The sequence below is a fragment of the Rousettus aegyptiacus genome, unplaced genomic scaffold (assembly GCF_014176215.1).
Source record: "Rousettus aegyptiacus isolate mRouAeg1 unplaced genomic scaffold, mRouAeg1.p scaffold_m13_p_5, whole genome shotgun sequence".
In the NCBI taxonomy this organism is placed as follows: domain Eukaryota; kingdom Metazoa; phylum Chordata; class Mammalia; order Chiroptera; family Pteropodidae; genus Rousettus; species Rousettus aegyptiacus.
In genome coordinates this window covers 75,442,727-75,462,750 of record NW_023416308.1, presented here as the reverse complement: position 1 = coordinate 75,462,750, position 20,024 = coordinate 75,442,727, and the positions used below count along the sequence as shown (strand labels likewise).

At 37.0% G+C, this 20,024-nt stretch overlaps 1 protein-coding gene across 3 annotated transcripts in view; it reads left to right on the top strand.

Moving 5' to 3' along the window:
* The first annotated feature begins 1,578 nt into the window (after positions 1-1,578).
* POLD3 (DNA polymerase delta 3, accessory subunit) overlaps positions 1,579-20,024 on the top strand; it is a 37,754-nt gene continuing 19,308 nt past the window's right edge. Inside the window, exons 1-6 of one of the 3 annotated variants that reach the window (XM_036221029.1) lie at positions 1,583-1,784; positions 2,317-2,396; positions 3,087-3,142; positions 10,266-10,368; positions 14,929-14,968; positions 16,161-16,293. In XM_036221029.1, coding sequence (XP_036076922.1) covers positions 10,267-10,368; positions 14,929-14,968; positions 16,161-16,293 — 275 coding nt within the window. In that variant the 5' untranslated portion in view covers positions 1,583-1,784; positions 2,317-2,396; positions 3,087-3,142; position 10,266. Of the gene's footprint in view, positions 1,785-2,316; positions 2,397-3,086; positions 3,143-10,265; positions 10,369-14,928; positions 14,969-16,160; positions 16,294-20,024 lie in introns of all 3 variants that reach the window. The other 2 variants (XM_016161596.2, XM_016161594.2) reach the window with 2 other exon arrangements.

Sequence of the window (20,024 nt, the reverse complement as noted above, 5' to 3'; positions counted from 1 at the left end):
CTTATATCCCACTCCCATCGGACAATAACAGGAAATTTAAATCCCAATTCCAACATTACCACTTAACCCTGTGACCTGAAGAACCCATGACTCTTCTTTTAAACCTCAGCAATCTAGTGTATAAAATATGGATAAACACAATGCATTTGCAAGGGTGCTATAAGGATTAAATGAAAGCTCACTCTCAAAGCATCTGGTACAATGTGCCTGGTAGACAGTAATGAAATAGCCAACTGTTATCAATTTTATTGTGCGCAGGTATGTTGTGAAGGTTTTATATATTAGCTCATTTATAACTCTGGCCAAGTAGAATTCTTTGATTTTCTCCTTTTTTTTTCTCAGTCATCCACATCTCAGTAGTCAAAGGCATCAGGGTTTGTCTAAAAATTTAGGTTCCAAATCTAGGCATTTTCCTTGATTCCTGTCTTTCTTACGCTTTACTCATCTAATTCATCAGCCTGTTTTGCTGACTCTAAAGAAAATGTGAATCACTCAGTTCTCTCAATTTCTACTACCATTGTCCTATTTTAAACCACTACCATTCTTCACTTAAATATCTTACTAAGAATGTAAGCTGCATGTGAACAGATTGCATGTATTTGTTTGTTTATTTGTTTATTTATTTATTTAAGCTCCATGTATTATTGATCACAGCTGTATGCTGAGCATCCCAGAACAGTGCCTGGCTATTGGTAAGCTTTTGCTAACTATTTCTTGAATGACTGCATGTTGCAACAAAACTTCGAAGTGGGTACTATTATTATTTACATCTTATAGATGGGAAACATGCTTGCAGTGGTTAAATAACTTACTTAAGGTCACACAGCAAATATCAAAACCTGGATTCTCAAATCCAGGGCCTAAGTCTAGAGCCTGCTGGAAAATACACTATGCCGCCATGTTTAACTACATTGTCTTATGCCGAAGTCAATTATTAAGGGGTTTTTAGCCTATGTTAGAAGGAATTTTCATTGATATTTCCCAACCTTAAAATGTTTCTGAGAATAAAGTTCATGTGCTCCTTCACACATCCTGTAGGGGCAGCATAATTTGGCTTCTCCCAAGTCCCATCTCTCCTCATTGGCCTCTCAACATTCCAGTTATAATGAACCCTTCTCTTCCCAGAAATGCCCTTACCTCTGTCCAAAACACTGCCCCTCTCTTATCCCTTTTGGAAAACCTTCTCTAATTCATCATTTCTGAGTGATTATAACAAGCACTACTTTATTCCAGCTGGCAGCACCCTACTAAAATTATCTGTTTCTTTCTTTATTGTTCACTGCGGTGCCCCAGTGTTTAAGAAGTGCCTGGAACAGAATAGGTTCTTGATAAATATTCGTTGAATAAAGGTATGACAGGGCAAGGATTATTTTATCAATTTACAGGTGGAAAGACTGGCTCCTGAAAGTCAGGTATTTTGCCCTGGGGCAGTCATTACGTGGCAGAGGCGGGATTTGAAAACTGAGCGCCACAGACAGCCTCTCTAGGTCACGCCCGCCCGCCTAGCTCCTCACTTCCGCTCGCTCCTACTAGCTCCGCCTACTTCGGCCTGCTCCTTCTCTGCAACTAATTTGACCCTCGGACGGCCGCCGTAGAGCGTCTCTCCGTTGCTGTGGGAAACGACCCCGGGCCTGGGTGGGAGGAAAGACGTTTCCCGCCGGCGGGAGCTGCGGTTGTGGTGGCGTGGGACGCTGAGACGGTGCGGGACCCAGCGTTGCAGCACCATGGCGGACCAGTTTTATCTGGAAAATATAGATGAATTTGTCACGGACCAGAACAAAATCGTGAGAAACTAGGACTGGGGAACGCGGGTTTGCGACTGGGGTCCTGGGCCCGGCCAGGGCGGTGGGGACCTTGACCCCTCTGCGTGTGGTCACGTGGGTACTGGCCGAGGGAAACAGGTCCCCACGCTTCGTGCCCAGGGCAAACGAGGAACTCGCTAGAGAGAGCCTCTGGCGTGCGCATAAGTCTTCGTCCCTAGGGGGTCTGTGCTGGGCACTGCGCACCGACTAGGGGCTGCAGAGGGCTCGGCATTGTTTGATATTTCTAAGGCGTCTCTACACCTGTCTGATAAGGTGGTTGGCTTTTAAAGCCCCGAGTTTTACATTGAGGAAATCGTAACCGGGTTTAAGTGACAAGTTGTAGTCAGTCGGTTTCCTCTTACTGGAAGTTTGGTATTGACACTGGCTTGACCTGCCTCACAGAGTTGGAGTAAAGATAAAATGAGACAGTGGGTGTGAATGCACTTTGCACACCGTGAGGATTGAGTGCCTGCTGTGAGCTTTGGATACACATTACTGTATTTAATCTTTGCAGTGACCCACTCAGAGGAGGGTAGAAGTATCCTTAGAAAACGTCAGTTGAAGCAGAGGGGCCAAATAACTTCTTTATTTGTGGTTAGTATGGGATAGGCAATTTACCAACTAAAGTCTATTTTTGCCAGTGCTTTCATTTGCATCATACTGCCTTTGCCCACTATATGTAACACTTCTAGTTATTAGAAACTCAGCGTTTAGATTTGGAAGACTTGGAGAGAAGAGTGACAGTAGAATTAAAGAAGGATAGAAGGAGGATACAGACTTGAGGCCAGGAGTTTCCAATCTAACCTCTGTTACAGTATTCAGCCACCTCTTTCAGTCCTTGAACTATGCACACCTGTGCCCTTAACCGTTTGCATGGCTGCTACTTAGAGGTTTTTCTGAGTCTCACACTTCAAAATAATCTAGGTCCTGGTTGACTTTTAGGATAGTTTTCTGTTTTGGATCCCCAAAAGGTCAAGTTGAAAAAAAAAAAGCTTTAGTAGAACATGGAGTGTGGGGAAAATAAGAGCCTTTTTTTGACATACATTCAACCTTCCTTTTTAGACTCTTTGCATTAATTTGTCTGTAAAACAAACTTCTTAGTGTTTGTAAGATAAATATCTCAGTCCTGCCCGCCCAGATTGATGGTTTTTGGCAAAACTAGGATGGCATCGACTATAATTTATAAGGTATAATCATCTAAGAGTAGGAATATTTAGGAGCCCTTAGAACTGACCAGCGCTCTGGAGTCATCTAATAAAACATTTAATATTTTTCTTTTTGCAGGTGACATACAAATGGCTGAGCTATACACTAGGGGTTCATGTGAACCAGGCCAAACAGTAAGTCCAATTTACTACTAATCTTAATCACATTGGAGCTTTTTATTTGTTTGTTTTGCTTTGTTTTTAGCTTTATAGATAGCCTCTAGGTTAGGAAAAAAACTTTTTTTTTCCCCCTGAGAAAATGGGAAAGAATACTATTTTAACTACCTTTTACTACTTTTGTCTATTATTTAGGAGGTAGGTTGACTTGTGTAGTAATACATTTACTGGATTTATTTGTAGTCTTGCCCTCTGGTTAACATCATTTTGTTTTTCAGATTTAGCCAATGCTTTTTACATCTCAGATTGTCTGACATCTAACATCTTCATTACAATTTCATGAATGTTCCTTAGCCCATCTCGGTGACCGCCATAATGAGGTCAACAGGTGTTTGACACAGCTGTATAACAGTATAAAACGGGCAGAACTATTTAAGTGAAACTAAGAGAGGAGTATTTAGGATGGTCCAGAGCATTGCCCTTCAATTTTGCCATGTCATTTTTCCTTGCTGAAACTTGTAGCCCAACTTAAGGCCAAAAGAAAGAAAGCTTTTGAATTAATTTCAAAATTTCTCGACCTGCAAATGTGCAGGTGTTGTTTATGTCCCAAAGGGAGGAATTCATAAACAGGCTGAGGACGCATATACTGAGTTAAATATTTATTTAGTTGTTTTATTCCTAAAGGTAGTCAAATATTTCCCTATTCCTTGAGTCATGGGAATGTTCCCATAACAATAGTCTTAGAAAATCCCTAATCTCTAGAGTGGGTTGATTTGGCTTTATTTGGGTTGCTGTTTGACAGATCTAGGGGTCTGGTTTTGACTGGATGTTTATGCCTTTGAAACCTGAAACTCTTGGCCTAGGGATAGATTTGGACTGACTTTGACTATCTAAGATTGCTGTTGCTAAGACCAGTCCTGTGTCAAACCCAAAGGTTCAGGTAACTTTGGGAATGGACACCTACAAGAGTAATTATTTGTTGTGGTTATGGATGTTTAAATATGAAATGAGGTAACTATTACTATATCATCTTGTTGGGGTTTAAAAGTGATATTGGAGATACAGTAAAGTTGCCTGCAATTTTATTATAGCTACCCTTAATGACCTATAATTTTTATAGGATTAACACACTGTCCACTGTTGATTATCTACCAACTTCATCCCATACCACTCTACCTCTCTTATACTCTAGCCATATTTGCCTTTTTGTTCCTCACATATACCAAGCCCATTCTCACCCTAGGACATTTGTACCATTCTCTTTGCCTGGAATGCTCTTCTCCCATCTGTCTTTATCCTTCAGGTTTTAGCTTTTACTCCTTGGAACAGTCCTTCCCTAATGCTCTCTTTCAAGTATCCTCACCCCTCCCTATCTCTGTCATATGCATTTCTTTCATTTTTTAACAGTTTTATTGAGATATAATTCACATACCATAAATTCACCCATTGAAAACGTACAGTTCAGTGGTTTTTAGTCTCTTCATAGAATTGTGCAGCCATTGCTACAATTAATTTTAGAATATTTTCGTCACTTCAAAAAGGAACCCAGTATCCATTAGCAATCACTCACCATTTTCCAGTAATCCTGCCCCTTTCCCCCCAGGCCAAGACAATTACTAATATTTTCTCTGTCTATAGATTTGCTTATTTTGAACATTTCATTTAAATGGAATCATATATGTAAACTGGTGTGCCTTGTTTCTTTCACTTAGCATAATGTTTTCAAGATTTGACCATGTGTCAGTACAGTAAGTCCTCACTTAACATTATAGATAAGTTCTGTGACTTTAATGGAAACAACTTATAATGAAACCAGTTTTACCATAGGCTACTTGATATAAACCAAAGTTAAGTTCCTAGGGCATCTCATCAATGTTATAATAAAATGGTGTTATTTGAGGGCCTGCTGTACTTCATTCCTTTTTATAGCTGAATTATTCCACTACATGTGTTAGTTTCCTAGGGCTGCCATAACAGTACTACAAACTAGGTGGCTTAAAAACATAGAGATTTATTATCTCAGTTCTGGAGGCTAGAAGTTTGAAATTAAGGTGTCAGCAGGGCCATACTCCCTCTGAAACCTATAGAGAAGAAGCCTTCCTTGCTTCTACCTTTTGCCCACGGTCTTTAGCATTCCTTGGCTTGTAGCTGCATAATCGCAGTCTCTGTCTTTGTTGTTACATTCTCCTTGTGTGTCTTTATCTTCATGTGACCATTTTATAAGGATACCAGGCATTCTGGATTAGGAGCCCACCCTCCTCCAGTATGACCTCATCTGCAATGATTTCATTTCCAAATAAGGTCACATTCCGAGGTACTAGTGGTTAAGACTTCAACATATCTTTTTGGGGGGCTGCAATTCAACCCATAACATATGGATATACCTCATTTTGTTTATCCATTCATCAGCTGATGGGCATTTAGGTTGTTTCTACATTTGGATGTTATGAATAATGCTACTATGAACGATTGAGTCCAAGTTTTTGTGAGGATGTGTTTTTATTTCCCTTGAGTATATACCTAGGATTGGAATTTCTAGAGCATATGATTAATCTATATTTAACATTCCGAGGAACTGACAAACTGGCCATGCTATTTTATAATCTTAACAGCAATATATGAGGGTTACAATTTCTCCATATTTTTTTCAACTCTTGATTATCTTTTTATTTTAGCCATCCTAATGGGTGTGAAGTGGTATCATTATGGTTTTGATTTGCATTTCACTACTGACTAATGACGTTGATCATCTTTTCATGTGTTCATTAGCCATTTGTATACCTTCTTTGAAGAAATTGTTTTTTCTGATCCTTTGCTCATTTTTTCACTGGGCTATCTTTTTTCTATAGTTGTAAGAGTTCTATGTATATTTTAGATATGAGACCCTGATCAGATATATGATTTGCTAAAATTTTCTCCTATGTGTTGGCTTTGTACTTCATTGAATGTCCTTTGAAGCACAAATTTTTATTGTTGATAAAGTCCAATTTATTTTTTTTCTTTTGTTACTTGCATTTTTTACATATCTAAGAAGGCTTTGCCTAATCCATGGTCACGAAGATTTACTTCTGTGTTTATATCTAAGAGTTTTGTAGTTTTAGTTCTTACACTAATAATTATTACTGTAAAGTTTCTATGTATCAAGTGCTTGTTATAATATTAAAAAGTCTCAGTTCTAACAGTAAGAATATAGTTTTCAAATAAAGTGTTGGTTAGAGCTAATTTTAAACGGAGCACTAACGTGTAGTCACTATTTCTTCTAGGAATCATTTTGTATAATGGTGTAAGGAAACAGTACAGCTTCTTTCTTTTGCATGCGGCTATCCAGTTGATCTAGCATTTCATAATTCTTATTACTATTTGCTTATTATATGCCCTAGCTTATGTGTCCTTCTCAGCATTCCCCCTCCCCCACAAAAATATAAGCTCCTTGAAGTCAGGAAACATATTTTTCCCTGCTTTCACCACTTCAAGTTCCAATTACTATTGGCTATGTTACAAACTACTTCAAAATTTAGTGTCTTCAAACAACTTTTATTATACTCATAGATTGTTTTGGTCTGGAATTTGGGCAGGGCACAGTGAAAATAACTTATCTCTGTTCCATGATGTCTGGTGCCTCAGCTAGGAAGCCTCAACAGCTAGAGTCCTACATCATCAATAAACTTCTTTGTGCACACGTCTGACAGTTGATACTGGCCATTGACTGGGAATTTGGATGAGGCTATTGACCAGACATTTCTGTCTGTATGGCCTGGGCTTTGATCAAAGCATGATGTCTCTGGGTAGTTGGACTTCTTACATAACAGCTCAGGACTCCGAATGCTAGTGCTCCAGCACAAAGCAGAAACTGATTGCCTCAAAAATCAAGCGGTATCATGCCTGCTTTTTCTTTTGGATAAAATGAATCACTAGCCCTCCAATATTCAAGGGGAGGGGATGGAGTACACCTCTCTCAGGGTAGACATAGAAGAGTATCTGGGATGGGAGATGTTGTTGCAGCCACTTTTAGAAAATACTATATTACACAATAATCGTATCTTGAGTGCCTGGGTCATAATAGGTGCCAATAAATAGTTGTTGAGTGAATACTAAGCACTATGGTAGATATTTTCACAAACATTTATCTCACATAATCTTTATAACAATCCAGTGTGATGGGTATTATCATCCTCTTAGATGATAAAATTGAAACTTGATTGTCCTCTCACCTTTCCTTATTTTACCTTTTGTGGAAGCATTGGGCACTAAGGGCAGTGATTGGGCATGATTGTTAACCGTTTTGCTTGGATATATTAGTTTTGTTTTGTTTTTTTTTTTCAGTTCTTAATTTTTAGCATTTTAGGCTGTGTCATAAAATAGTAAACTTGACATAACAAGGTCCTTACCATCATTGACTTATACAAGATAATTTCAGATTGTAAAAGTACTGCGAAGTAATTAAACTAGCTTAGGGAAAGCAGTATACAATAAACACTGTATTCGACCTTGGGAAAATAATAGGTGGAATTTATCAGAAGGGAAAATTAATGAATTAAAATGAGAAGATATAGTTAATCATATCTGTAGAAAGTATATCTTATGAATTCATGTATGTTGTCATTTGTATTTAAGAATATTTTGCATATTTTGTTGGTAAATATTTGGTTTAATCAAATTAGATAACCATGTCTTAGAGACACTAATGGTATGCAGAAATTATTTTTTTCAAAAAGAGTTTGTGCATTTTTTATCTTCCTGTTAATATAAAAGAATTGGGGTTGATTTGGGGAGACAAGTAGAAAGAGGACGTCTGTGATAATATAGGCAAGACTATGAGTTATAGGTAAAAGATTTAGCCAGCAAGTTTGAGAGCATCTTGGGCATGATCCTTGGCCTATTATTTCTTCTATTAGCATAACTAGCATTAATAAACTAAAATGTTTACGAATTTCTGTCACCTCTTCTTTCCTACTGTAATTACTGCATGGAAAGAAACCCTAAAGAGAACAAGAAAGAAGAATCAACAAAAATGCTAAAAATAGGGCACATTGTTTGTCCTCAAGGAGCGTTTAGTCTAGTAGGTATGGCAGATATATAAACTAGTTATGGTATGGTAAGAGCTATAATAACAGATATGGGATAGGCCTTGTTAGAGCTTGAAAGGCAGGGGTGTCCTGCAGATCTGTGGTATTAGGAAGGCTTCACATAGGTGATAACTGAGCTCCTGTCTTGAAGAGGACTTAGGTGGATGAGGTCTGAGAACATTGTAAACAGAAGGCGAGACATACAAAAGAGACATACAAGGGAAACTGCAGAATGTTTCATAAGGCTGAAAATAATGTGAATGTGGGAGAATGATGAGAGATACGGGGGCCAGAACAAGAAGGGCCTTACCTGTCATTGCTTGAGAGTTGGAATTGATCCTTAGGGGATGGAGAGGTACTCAAAATTTTTGAATAAGAAATAATACTTCAGACAAGAATATCCAACTACATTTTCAACATCACTTAATGACTAATAGGTATCTCAGACTTAACATGCCGCAAAAGCTAACTCCTGATTTCTGCCCCTAACATGTACTTCTGCTTTTCCTCATCTCAGTGAATGACAGCTTTATTCTTTGACTTGCTTAGCCCATCATCCTTTTTTCTTATACCCCACAATCAGTCCATCAGCAAATACTATTATTTCTCCCTTTAACTTCTCCCAGAATTCATCTACTAATTTAGTACCACCATTGCTTCCTTCCTTGTTTGAGCCACCATCATCTCTAGCCTGAATTATTGAGGCACAAAATTGTTACTGAAATTGGAATAGTCCAGTCTAGAGGTTTGGACGGCATGGAGTCAGGAATTACTTGGGAGGAAGAACTGATGAGATATTTGGCAACTCACTGGATAGAGAGGAGCGAATGACTCTTAGATTTCCAGCTTGTGTGATTTGAGCAGATGATGATGTTGTCAGGAATAAGTGAAGCCATGGGGGTGAATGAAATAGAGCAACCTGGTTTGCTCAGGACCGTCAGTTTTAGCACTGAAAGTCCATGTCTCAGCAAACTCCCCTCAAATCCAGGCAAACCTGGATATTTGGTCACCCTGTATAGAGTGAAAAGCTGAAGACAGAACCTCAGCTGTTACAGAAATGGAGGAGGTAGTCAAGTCTTAGCAGGAAATGGAGCAGAGGCAGTTAGAGGGGTAGCAGGGGTCTCTAGGGGATGGGATCATAAAAGCTAAGAGGGCAGATACTTCAAGAGGAGTGTGGTCAACTGTATAGGTTGTTCCCTTTGAATTTTTGAGTTTCCACCTGGCCTCGGCAGAAGTATGACATGTTATAGAGACTCAGTATATATTCTTGAAATAGAAGACACATGTCTCTTGTTGCTGTTTTTGTTAATCTGTGTTATTGAGGAAAGCCAACTTTTGATACTTTATAAGAACAAAATAATTGAATTTAGAGATGTTACTAAAAGCAACATTATTTGCATATGGGCAGTTGGCAATTTCAGGTTAATGAATATTCTGAATACTGGGCAGTGTGAATAAGTGTTCCATTTTGCGGTTCTGAAACAGCATTGAATCTGAGTGATCATAAAACTAGAATTTCAAAGCTATACATTTGTGATCATCTACTTAGTGTTTTTTAATATTTTGGAGTAATGAACCCTTTTGAAAAACTGTTGAAAACCCTGAACTGTCTCTCCCTAAAAAGCACATACATTTTACTTACAATTTTGAATGTGGAGGGTTATAGATGGCCACATGAATTCCAAGTGAAGAGAATCACTGGCTAGTACTACCCTCCCATTTTATACCTTAGGATATTAAGAAGCCTAGAAAAATTAATTAGCTTATCTAGGATCACATAATGAGATAGTGATGGAACTTATTCTTGGTTGAGTGTCCTGTTCATTATATGTCATTGTCACTGTTTTGTTGCAAGTTCAGTCTCTCTTGGCCTGTTACTAGATCTCTTTATTTTAGCTGCTTAGTGGGTCACTGTGCCAGTTCAATAAGTTGACCCCAACTTTTAAGTCTCTGTCCATAAACAGAGCAAAAAATCTGTAGAAAACGTAGACTGTCAGTTTGAATATATCTAACTTTTAAGTCACAAATGAGAGTTGAAGAGGTAACTAATGATTTGTTCACTTTGTTTGGAACAGGATGCTGTATGATTATGTTGAAAGAAAGCGAAAGGAAAATTCAGGAGCCCAGTTGCATGTCACTTATTTAGTGTCTGGCAGTCTCATTCAGAATGGACATTCGGTAAGTTTTCGAAATCTTATAATCTCAAATATGTTTGAGTTATAACTTAAATAACATAGGGCGGGGTAGGGGGGAACAAGTTTAGTATTATGGAAGTTTTAAAAAGCTACCTGATGATGGTTATTTTGGACTTTTAGACTAACCTTGAAATTCAGAAGTTTTGGTAATATCTTGGCTGTGATGCAGAGACTGTATCATTATTATGCAATTTTATTAGGCATCAAGACATTAGGATACTGCTTATGTTATTCCTCTTCCTCTTGAAGGTATATTAAGGACAATGGTGGTTAGTTTCCATCCTGATCAAATGTTAAGCCACACAGGTGTTCAGAAAGTATAATTTTATTTTTTTAACTTGAAGTTGATTTTAATTTGAGCATTCATTTTAGTAGACTTATGTCTAAGCGTCTGGAAGATGGGGCTGTTGGTGGGGCCTGAGCTAATCTGGAAGCATAGGTTGGGCACATCTTCATTCTTGTGCATCTTTTTATAGTCCAGTCTGGTATGTGGTCACCACTCACCTCAGGTCACTACTACATTTTCATCATCCTGACCACAAAGCTTTCTCAGGTCTACTGACTCTCTTAGCTACTTCTATATCCCTTTTTAGGGCAAAGGGATCATTCTGCTACTCTCATGACTTGGTGGGCACCAGAAACTCTGCTAAGATAGTCGGTTCTTCTGCATCAGACTGATCCTTGGGAACTTTGATAATTCCTCCTCTCTGGCTTCCTCTCAAAACTAAGGCATACTTCCTCTGTTCTCACCTCCCCAACCCTATCTGAAGGTTCTTTTGCTCCCACCACCACCTGCAGCCCTACAGAATTTAACCCAAGGATCAGGGCTCCTCGGAGATCCGCTAATAACTGTGTTCCTCTTCCCTTTTGACTTTCCCTCAGACTTATAAGTTCAGAAGCCTGATTTATTAAAATACTGATTGGATTTGTTTTATAGCAATAGAGTCCCAAGCATGTGAGATTTAAAACCAGAATGGCAATTTAGTAATTTACAAGGAGAAATAAAATTGCTAGACGGATCAGAGCTTTATATTCTCTGACCAGCAATTTCTTTCCATGTTGGTAAGCTATTTAGCATACTAGGTAATAATCGAAGTATTTGCAGGTGTAGAATCAGATGTCATTATATATCTGAAACACATAATTAAGCACACCTGATTCATATACTCACAGAAATAAACCTGGCACCTCTCTGTATTGCTCTTGAATGGATACTGCCAGAGGTTGCAGCCGAATGTCTTCTTTCCTTTTGTTTCCAAGGTTAACTGGCTCCCATTTGTCTCTTTATAATCAATACCTTCAATCTAGTTATAGTTGATTCTTTACCTGGGAATCATTGTGTTCTTTTAAAGCGGTAGGTTTTATTCTTCTTTTGGTCACTGATTCCTTCGAGAATCTGAAAAAAAAATTCATATGTTAACATGTCGATAAAATTTTGAGTGTTCACACGTCATCTGGAGCAGGGTCCAAGGTTAAGAATTTATGTTTTAAGATAAAGTTGGAGATTTTTGTTCTATGCCATATGACAGAGGCTCCTAATTTGGGATCCTTGGATGTTTTCAGGTTTCAGGGGATTCCTGGAGTAACCCCTGAAAGTACATTCAGATTGTGTTCATTTTTTCAAAATGATGTGTAACCCATGTCAGTTAAAAACTTCCTTATTGTGGCTTGCTTGTAAAGGCCTTTTATTTTTAAATTTAAGAAGGTGTTTAAATCCTGCCAATCTTTTTTTAAGCAGCAGAATGCTTTCAAATGAAATCTTAATTAGAATCCTAACGTAAAAAATATATTAAGAGTGGGATTGCTATGGTCAAAGTGGTTGTGAGGATTTTGGAGCCCTGTACTCACTCTCCTTACAGCCTCGCAAGGCAGCTCAGTGGAACCAAATGTGGATGTTTACTCCTGCTTTTTTTCTTAAAGAGAGCCCTCCTAATGAAAGGCAGATTATTAAGTATAATTTCAGGTTTTGTTCTTGTTCTTTTTAATTTGTTCTTTAAGTTTTAAGTGTTTCTAGTAAGATAAAAGATAAATTATAGGCTGTGTATGGATTTATAAATACTTTTTATTTTTCCAGTTACCACGATTATTGTAAAAAATGTTTAACAACATGTAGAAAGTAAAAGCCTCCTCCTAATCTCATCCCAGAGAGTCTTCCAAAGAATTATTTGAAAATTTCAAGGGAACATTTCGTTGATTCTTTTTGTTAGCGGTTGTCAGCCTGATCCGTCCTTTAAAGTTCCTCATTAGCTTTTCAACTAATGATTTCAGCTGAGATTGATTTTTATTATTGCCTAGATCATTAATTCATAAGGAGTTACAAAATGGTAATGTTCATCTTCTGTCATTTCTTCTGCATGTATTGACTGGTATTTTTCTGTAAAGAATTTTCATCAATATTTTTCAGCAATATTTTTCCTTTTATTGCATAAAGGCTCAGGGGGGCTTACCCTCTTACTCCTTTCTATGTCCTCCTTTTAACAGGAACCCACTGAATTGGAGCTGTACTCTGGTGTGTGTTATTTTAGCACCAGCAAGCTGGCATTTCCACTGAGTTTTTATGCATTTTCAGTATCCCCTGAGGCTGCATATAGCCACATTGAACTGTCTAGGCTGTTCAGATTTTCTCCTGAGGATACCAATTATTTTTATGGCTCTTATTACAGAGTTGCATAGGTTTGAGTATTTAGTTCACAATGCTCTTTTTCTCATAAGCTCTGTAATTTGTATTGTACAGTTTTGCAGAATATGACTTTTTAAAGAATGCCTGTTTTGTTTTTTTAAGAGAAAACATACTAATATTCCCAATTCACATTTACTATTATATTTTTTAAAAAGCTCTGTGAATTTATATTGCTCCTTTCTCTGAAGTTGTAAATTTTGGTTGTTCCTACATTAACATAAATATGTATTTGCTTTAGTCAAATATATGAGATTTAGAAAAGCAAAACTAATATTTTTAGTAACAGTATGATTACTGACAATAGTTTAAGATTTCTTTGCAGTTCTTTTTGTCTGTAGGATATATTCTATTAGGGATGTACAGTCAGCCTGTGTTTTAGAATCACTTAAAATAATTCCTCTCTGTGGTTAAGCCACCAATTTAGAATCTAGTTAAATTCAATTTTTTTCCCCTCTTTGAATTTTTAGGTTCCCTCTCGTCCCTTACAAGTAACTCTTTTTATTGGTTTTGTGTTCTCCTTTCGTTGTTTTTGTTGTCATATATATTTTTAATATAAGCAAATATATATTCATATTAACCTCCTTTCTTAGATAAGTTTTTATACATTACACCCTGTTTTGCACTTTGCTTTTTTCACTTAAAAGTAGAACCTGAGCATCACTCCATGGTAGTTGTAAAAATATTCCACATTCCTTTTTACAGCCACATGATCCTGCATTAATAGGCTATACTTTAGTTTATTCAGCAGTCCCTTATTGATAGTTGTTTGAGTTATTTACAGTCTTTGGCTGTTACAAATTGTACTGTAGTGAATAGCTCAGTGCATATGTGTTTTGTATATTTTTGCCAGTGTGTTTTAAGGTTGTAGTCCTAGAAGTTGTATGTATATGTACTTTGTTGAGTATTGCCAAATACCTCTCCATTTATCATCCCCACCAACAATGTGTATGGGTGCCCATTTCCACACAGCACATGTTATATGTTTCACGGTTATTTGCATTTCTTTCTGTCAACTGTCTGTTCCTACCTCTTGCTCATTTTTCTAAAGGATTGCTGGTCTTTGATTTCTCTAGTTTAGAAGCTATATATTAACCTTTTGTAATATAACTTGCAGATATTTTTTTCCACTTTATCATTTGTCTTTGTACTTTCGTTAAAGTTTTTATTTTATTATTTTTTTGACATCCAAAAGTTAATTGTCAGCTTTTATGGATTATCTAAGTTATTTCTGGATCTTGAATTATAATTGGGAAACTTCCTTATTCTCAGATTGTATCAGTTTATAAAAGAATTGACACATTTCTTCCAGTGCTTATATGATTTCTTTACATTTAGATTTCAGATCCATTTAGAATTTATTCTTTTGGGTGATGTGAGAGACAGATCCAATTTTATCTGGTTCTATATGATTATATGATAATTCTCATTATATTACCTACTAAAAAGTCCTTTTTTCTTCACACTGATTTTTTACGTTTGTTGGGGTAACATTTGTTAATACAATTACATAATTTTCAGGTGTACATTATAATTTGACATCTATATATTCTCTTGTGTGATTACCACCCGGAGTCCAGTTTCTTTCAGCTACTATATATTTGATCTCACGCTGATTTGAAATGCTGTGTTCTTTTTTTGTTTTTATATTGATATCTATACTCTATCCCTTTCCTTAACCTCATTAAGAAGTGTTAATGTAAGCAAATTAAAAATGAGTGTGACTATTAAACTGTAACATATATTTTCAGAGGTACTTAATATTCCTAACTTCATATCCAAGTACAACTGAATTATTGGCAAGCAATCTTTGAAAAACGCAAGTTGTATTGCTTTAAACATTAATGAAGTGTTATTCCCTTACAGTGCCACAAGGTTGCAGTAGTGAGAGAAGATAAATTAGAAGGTAAGTGCTTTAGCAGTTTAACAAGGTTTTCCTCCTACGCCATTAGTACAGGTATAGTAGAAAATCTGCCCCTAACATCTGCATACAATATATTTAGCTGTTTAACTGAAGAGCTGTATATTCCTTTTATTAGTAGTTCCTGAAACATGTTAAAATATAATACTATATCTGCCTAACTTCCCATTTATAAAGTACTTTTATCACAGGATTTCAAAACTTGTGACCGACATGTAAAAAACTATTGTGAATACCATATGGAGCACCTCATCAACTGTAAAAAGACAGTAATCTCTAAATATTGTGTTGTGTTCCATAATAATTTATTTTTAGGAAGAAACTTAAAGAATGCTTTTCTAAAGTCAGAAAGACAATGTAATGTCTAAGCTAAAATTTTCCACCTGTTTCAAGACTTATAATGTTATATTCTATTTTTCAAATATCTCAATTCAAAAGAATTAAGTAACAGTTTGAGTCCACATGATCTTAGCCCATGTCTCAAGACAAAACCTGCACTGCTGTACTTTATATAGACTCTTGCCAGTGGAGTCATTTTCTTAAAAATTAAGATATCCACTGTTTTTCCTTCTGAATTCTCACATAGATACACAAAACAAGGTTCATTCATTCAGGTGATACATAGTGATTATTTACTGTGTCAAGCTCTGTGTTAGGCACTAGAAACTTTGCACAAATTAGGCATAGTTCTTTTCCTTCATGGAACCTAAAATTCATTCTTGTGATGTTCTTTTGTGTTTTTCCTCTACGACTTATCTGATTAATAATATTTTGTTATAGAGTCACTTTCTCTAAAGTTGAATCATAGAAGTGAGTCTTCTCAGATAAAAATTACTTATTCCTCAATTATATGCTAGAGTGTAAGATTCTTTTCCTGGCTGAAAAAAAATCAGTCATCATCAATCATTCATTATTATTTACTGAGTGTCCACTGGATGAGTGATACTCTCATAGGTGCTGTACTTAGAACTGACTCACCACCACCTACCTTGTCATAATGTTCCCATTGGAGACAGAAGAGTTAATATTATATTGTATATGTGGCTCTTTGGCCTTTTAGAGCTTTTTGGACCACCACAGATTGCAAATGGTTTTAATGCAAAAGGGTTTCTTATTAAAGTCCCTACATGCTATGAAGTTTGTGTATTAACAGACTGCTTTTCCTGTTGACTTGTAGCAGTGAAGTCCAAGCTAGCTGTGACTGCCAGCGTCCATGTGTACAGCATCCAGAAAGCCATGCTAAAGGACAGTGGGCCTCTGTTCAATACCGACTATGACATCCTTAAAAGCAACTTGCAGAACTGCAGCAAGTGAGCTCCTTAATGTTCCTTGTGGGCTTCTTTACGAATTGATTTTGTAAGATGTTTATACAGTGGCTGCCTCTTAAGAGTGAATGCCAAGTCTAGTAAAACCCCATTTATCTTGCAGTAAGACACATGCCTGGTTTTATTAGTACATCATAAGGTGAAAAATAGCAGCCACAACCCATATTGAAAACCCCAGTGGACTCCCCATAAATCTATTTCTCATGTATTTATCCTGTCACTGCCACCAGAAATGTTTGTTGTGCCCCCTCATTACTCCCTTACCCCAGTCTCTGCTTCTCTAAATCTTGTCCATCCTTTAAGAACCAGCTCAAATGTTGTCCTTCAGAAAACTTCCTAATTTGATATCCCTTTAGCTTCCATCCCAAAGCAGTTAGTTGATCTTCCATAGCTAGGATCAGATCTTGTTCATCTCTTGTATCCTTCACAGCATAGGGAGGTGACAGACTATCATGCATATGAGTTTTGGGATGTCATGGTCATGGGCTTGAGTCATGGCTTTGCTGCTTAATACCCCCTGGCTTTGGGCAAACTACTTAAACTCTTTGAGATTTGGTTTCTTCATCTTTAAATTGGACATAATAATATCTATTTTGTGGAATTAGATCAGTTCCCCAGACATATATCGAGTACCTACTTCTTTGACAGGTACTAAGCAAGATAATTTGAATTAATTCAACAAAGATCTGATGAGTACCTACGACATGCCACACTCTACAGTGAATATGGCCCAGTGCCTGCTTGTGGACCTGACGTCCTGTAGGAGGCAATTACAGTACAGTGTGATAGTGTTATAATAGGAGTAATAATGTGGGAAGATGTTGGAGGGGCACTCATTTCTCATTTTGGGGTGGGGTAGAGTGAGGGGGTAAGACAGAGGAGGATTCCTGATGGAAACGACATGTAAGATGTCTAAGATCAAAGGCCCAGTAGAGGTAAACAGTCAAAGGAGAAGTGGGAGAGTAGGACAGAGCTGAGAGAAAACATGTCTCTTGTGTGGAACCACAGTAGTTTTATATGGCTGGAATTTGGAAAGAGGTGGTAAATACTGAGATACAAGACTGAAGTAGGAGTCAGATTCTGTGCATTGACTGCTAGGATAGGAGTTTAAACTGTTCCAAGGCACTAGAGACTGAAGATTTTTAAGCAGGTGTGTGAAATGATCAGAATTACATTTTAGAAAGATGACTGGCTGTGAAGACAAATCAGAGTGAACATGGCCCAGTGCCTGCTTAATACTCTGATCATCTGGAACGAAGATAGAAAATCAGAATCAGAGAAATAGATAATTAATTGGGTAGATATAGTTATGTAGAGAGAGTGTATAGAATGAAAGGGCAGAAAGTGAAACTCTAGACTAATTATTACCTGTGTAACTTTGGGCAAAATAACCTCTGTGCTTCAGTTTCCTCATCAGTAAAATGAAGCTAACAGTAGTAGCAATCTCACAGGGTTGTAGGGCATTAAATGAATTAATGTATGTAATATGCTTAGAATAGTGCTTGGCACATAGTAAGCACTATTTAAGTAGTAGTCGTTTTTTAAAGGATGGGCAGAAAAAGAGGGACCTGAGAGGGAGCAACTAGAGATAAGAGGAAAATTAGAAGAGTGTATGGAGTTCTAAAAGCTAAGGAATGGATCTCAAGAAGGAGGGACTAGTTGATAATATCAAACCTTGCTGAGAAGCTAAGTAAAATAGTAACCGAAAAGTGTCCATTGGATAGTGATGGCCTTGCTAAGAGCATTTCAGTAGAATGACCAAATTCTGGTCATCTGAGTAAATATAGACAACTCTTTCCAGGAAATGACTGTAAAATGGAGAAAAAAGAGGGAGGTAGCTATATGGCACATATATTTTTAAAGTTGAGAGTGCCTTGAACTTGTTAGGAAAGAGCCATAAAAGAGGAAATGTTTGAAGGTACTTGGGGAGATGAGACAACTGACAGAACCAGGTCCTTGAGGAGAAATAGAGAATTACCAAACGTAGTTTCTGTCAGTTCTATGAGAATAGGGATCTTATCTATTTTATTAACCACTGCATACCCAAAATGGTGTCTGGCAAATGGTAAGCATTCAGTAAATAATTGTTGACTGAACTGATAGACTTTAGTTCTTTTATCTTTAGCTCAAAACCTTGAGTATAATAGACATTCAAATATTTATTAAATAAATATAATTATACAGCTAAATGGTAGTAATTTATGTCTTGTCTGTTTTAGGGAAGGATTACAGGAAACAATACCTAATATGTTTATCCGAATTATTAGATTTCAAAAATGTCTTTTAAAATCTAATCATGATATGTCAAGCTCTAAAAATCAGTTTCTCTGTTTTATCTAGCACATAAGCAAACAAGTATAAAAGTGGCTCAAAAGTTCAAAGTGAAATTTTCATAGGGACCTCTAAAATAAACATGGCAAGCAAAAATGTGGTAATAGGAAGCACTTTAATGAAACTTTACTTAAATACTTAAAGTTAAAAATGTGAAGAATTTATCTCCAATAAAGAAGTTTGTATTTGGTACTGAGAATTATGGGCCAACTGAGATCTGACTCATTGTTTCATGTGTTTTAAGAAATGCTGTGACAGGAAGAAAGTTGAAATTTTAGGACTGAGCAGATTCTTCTCTCTTCGGACATGTTCCCAGCCTAACTTGGTCTCTTCCTCATTGCCAATTCCTGGTCCTGACCCTGAGGTGTGGAATGTAGACCAAATGGAGAAAGAGTTGTCTTGGGCCAACTTTAGATGTTGACAATGAAATAAAACATGCTCTTTTTCTTGTACGTGGAGGCACTGCAAAGCCCGAGAGGAAGAATGGTTGATGAAAGGAAATGATTTCCTTCTGTTCTTAATTCTGATGTACAAAATATTTGTGTTAATGTAGGGTTTTCTAATGTGGACCACAATAAATCAATGGAAGATTTTTGAAGCTGTACATTTTAGCTTTAGGCTGTTCAGTCTAAAGTTACTTTTGAAATTAACTGTTTTGTCAGGGATTTTTATCTTAGGCCAGTTATTCTAGCAGCTGGTTATGAAGCGGTCCCTGATTGATTGCTCAGATAATTGCTTTCACCACAGAGTTTCTTAATCTCCATCTTCTCCCACCCCAAGTTAAGGTGATACACTGAAGAGAGGAGAGAACCCAGACGCCTCATTTTCAGTGACTTAATCATTCTTTCAATATATATTTCCTGACACTTTTCTATGCCAGGTTTTATGTTGTGCACCTGAAACACAAATGATGAATAATACATTTCCCTACTTTCAGGGAACTCTCACTTATCCCAAGTAAGCAAAAGACTGGGGGAAATAGCATGTCCTTTGTTAGGAAAAGTTGGGGAACTTTGCTTCAAGTACAGCCATTTGGGAAGGCTGGATCAGTTATCCACTCACAGTGTGGAGCATTACATCATGGATTTGTGTAAAACAGGCACATCTACACTGACTAGAGATGAAGAGATGAATGTTTTCTATACTATCCATGTAAGCTGTTCTAAATTTCTTCACTTGGCTTTGGGCATACTTTTCTGCTGCTGTTAATTGGTATTATTAGAAACTATTAACAAACAACTATAAAGGACCACAGGTTATAGGTGCACTGACAGTGTTCCCAGCTTCTTCTGTGTTTTACAGCATGATCCACTCTGGCCAGAGGAGTTGTCAGGAAATTTAATATTTAAAGCTCTTCATTTTGATTCACAATATTTATTGCATAT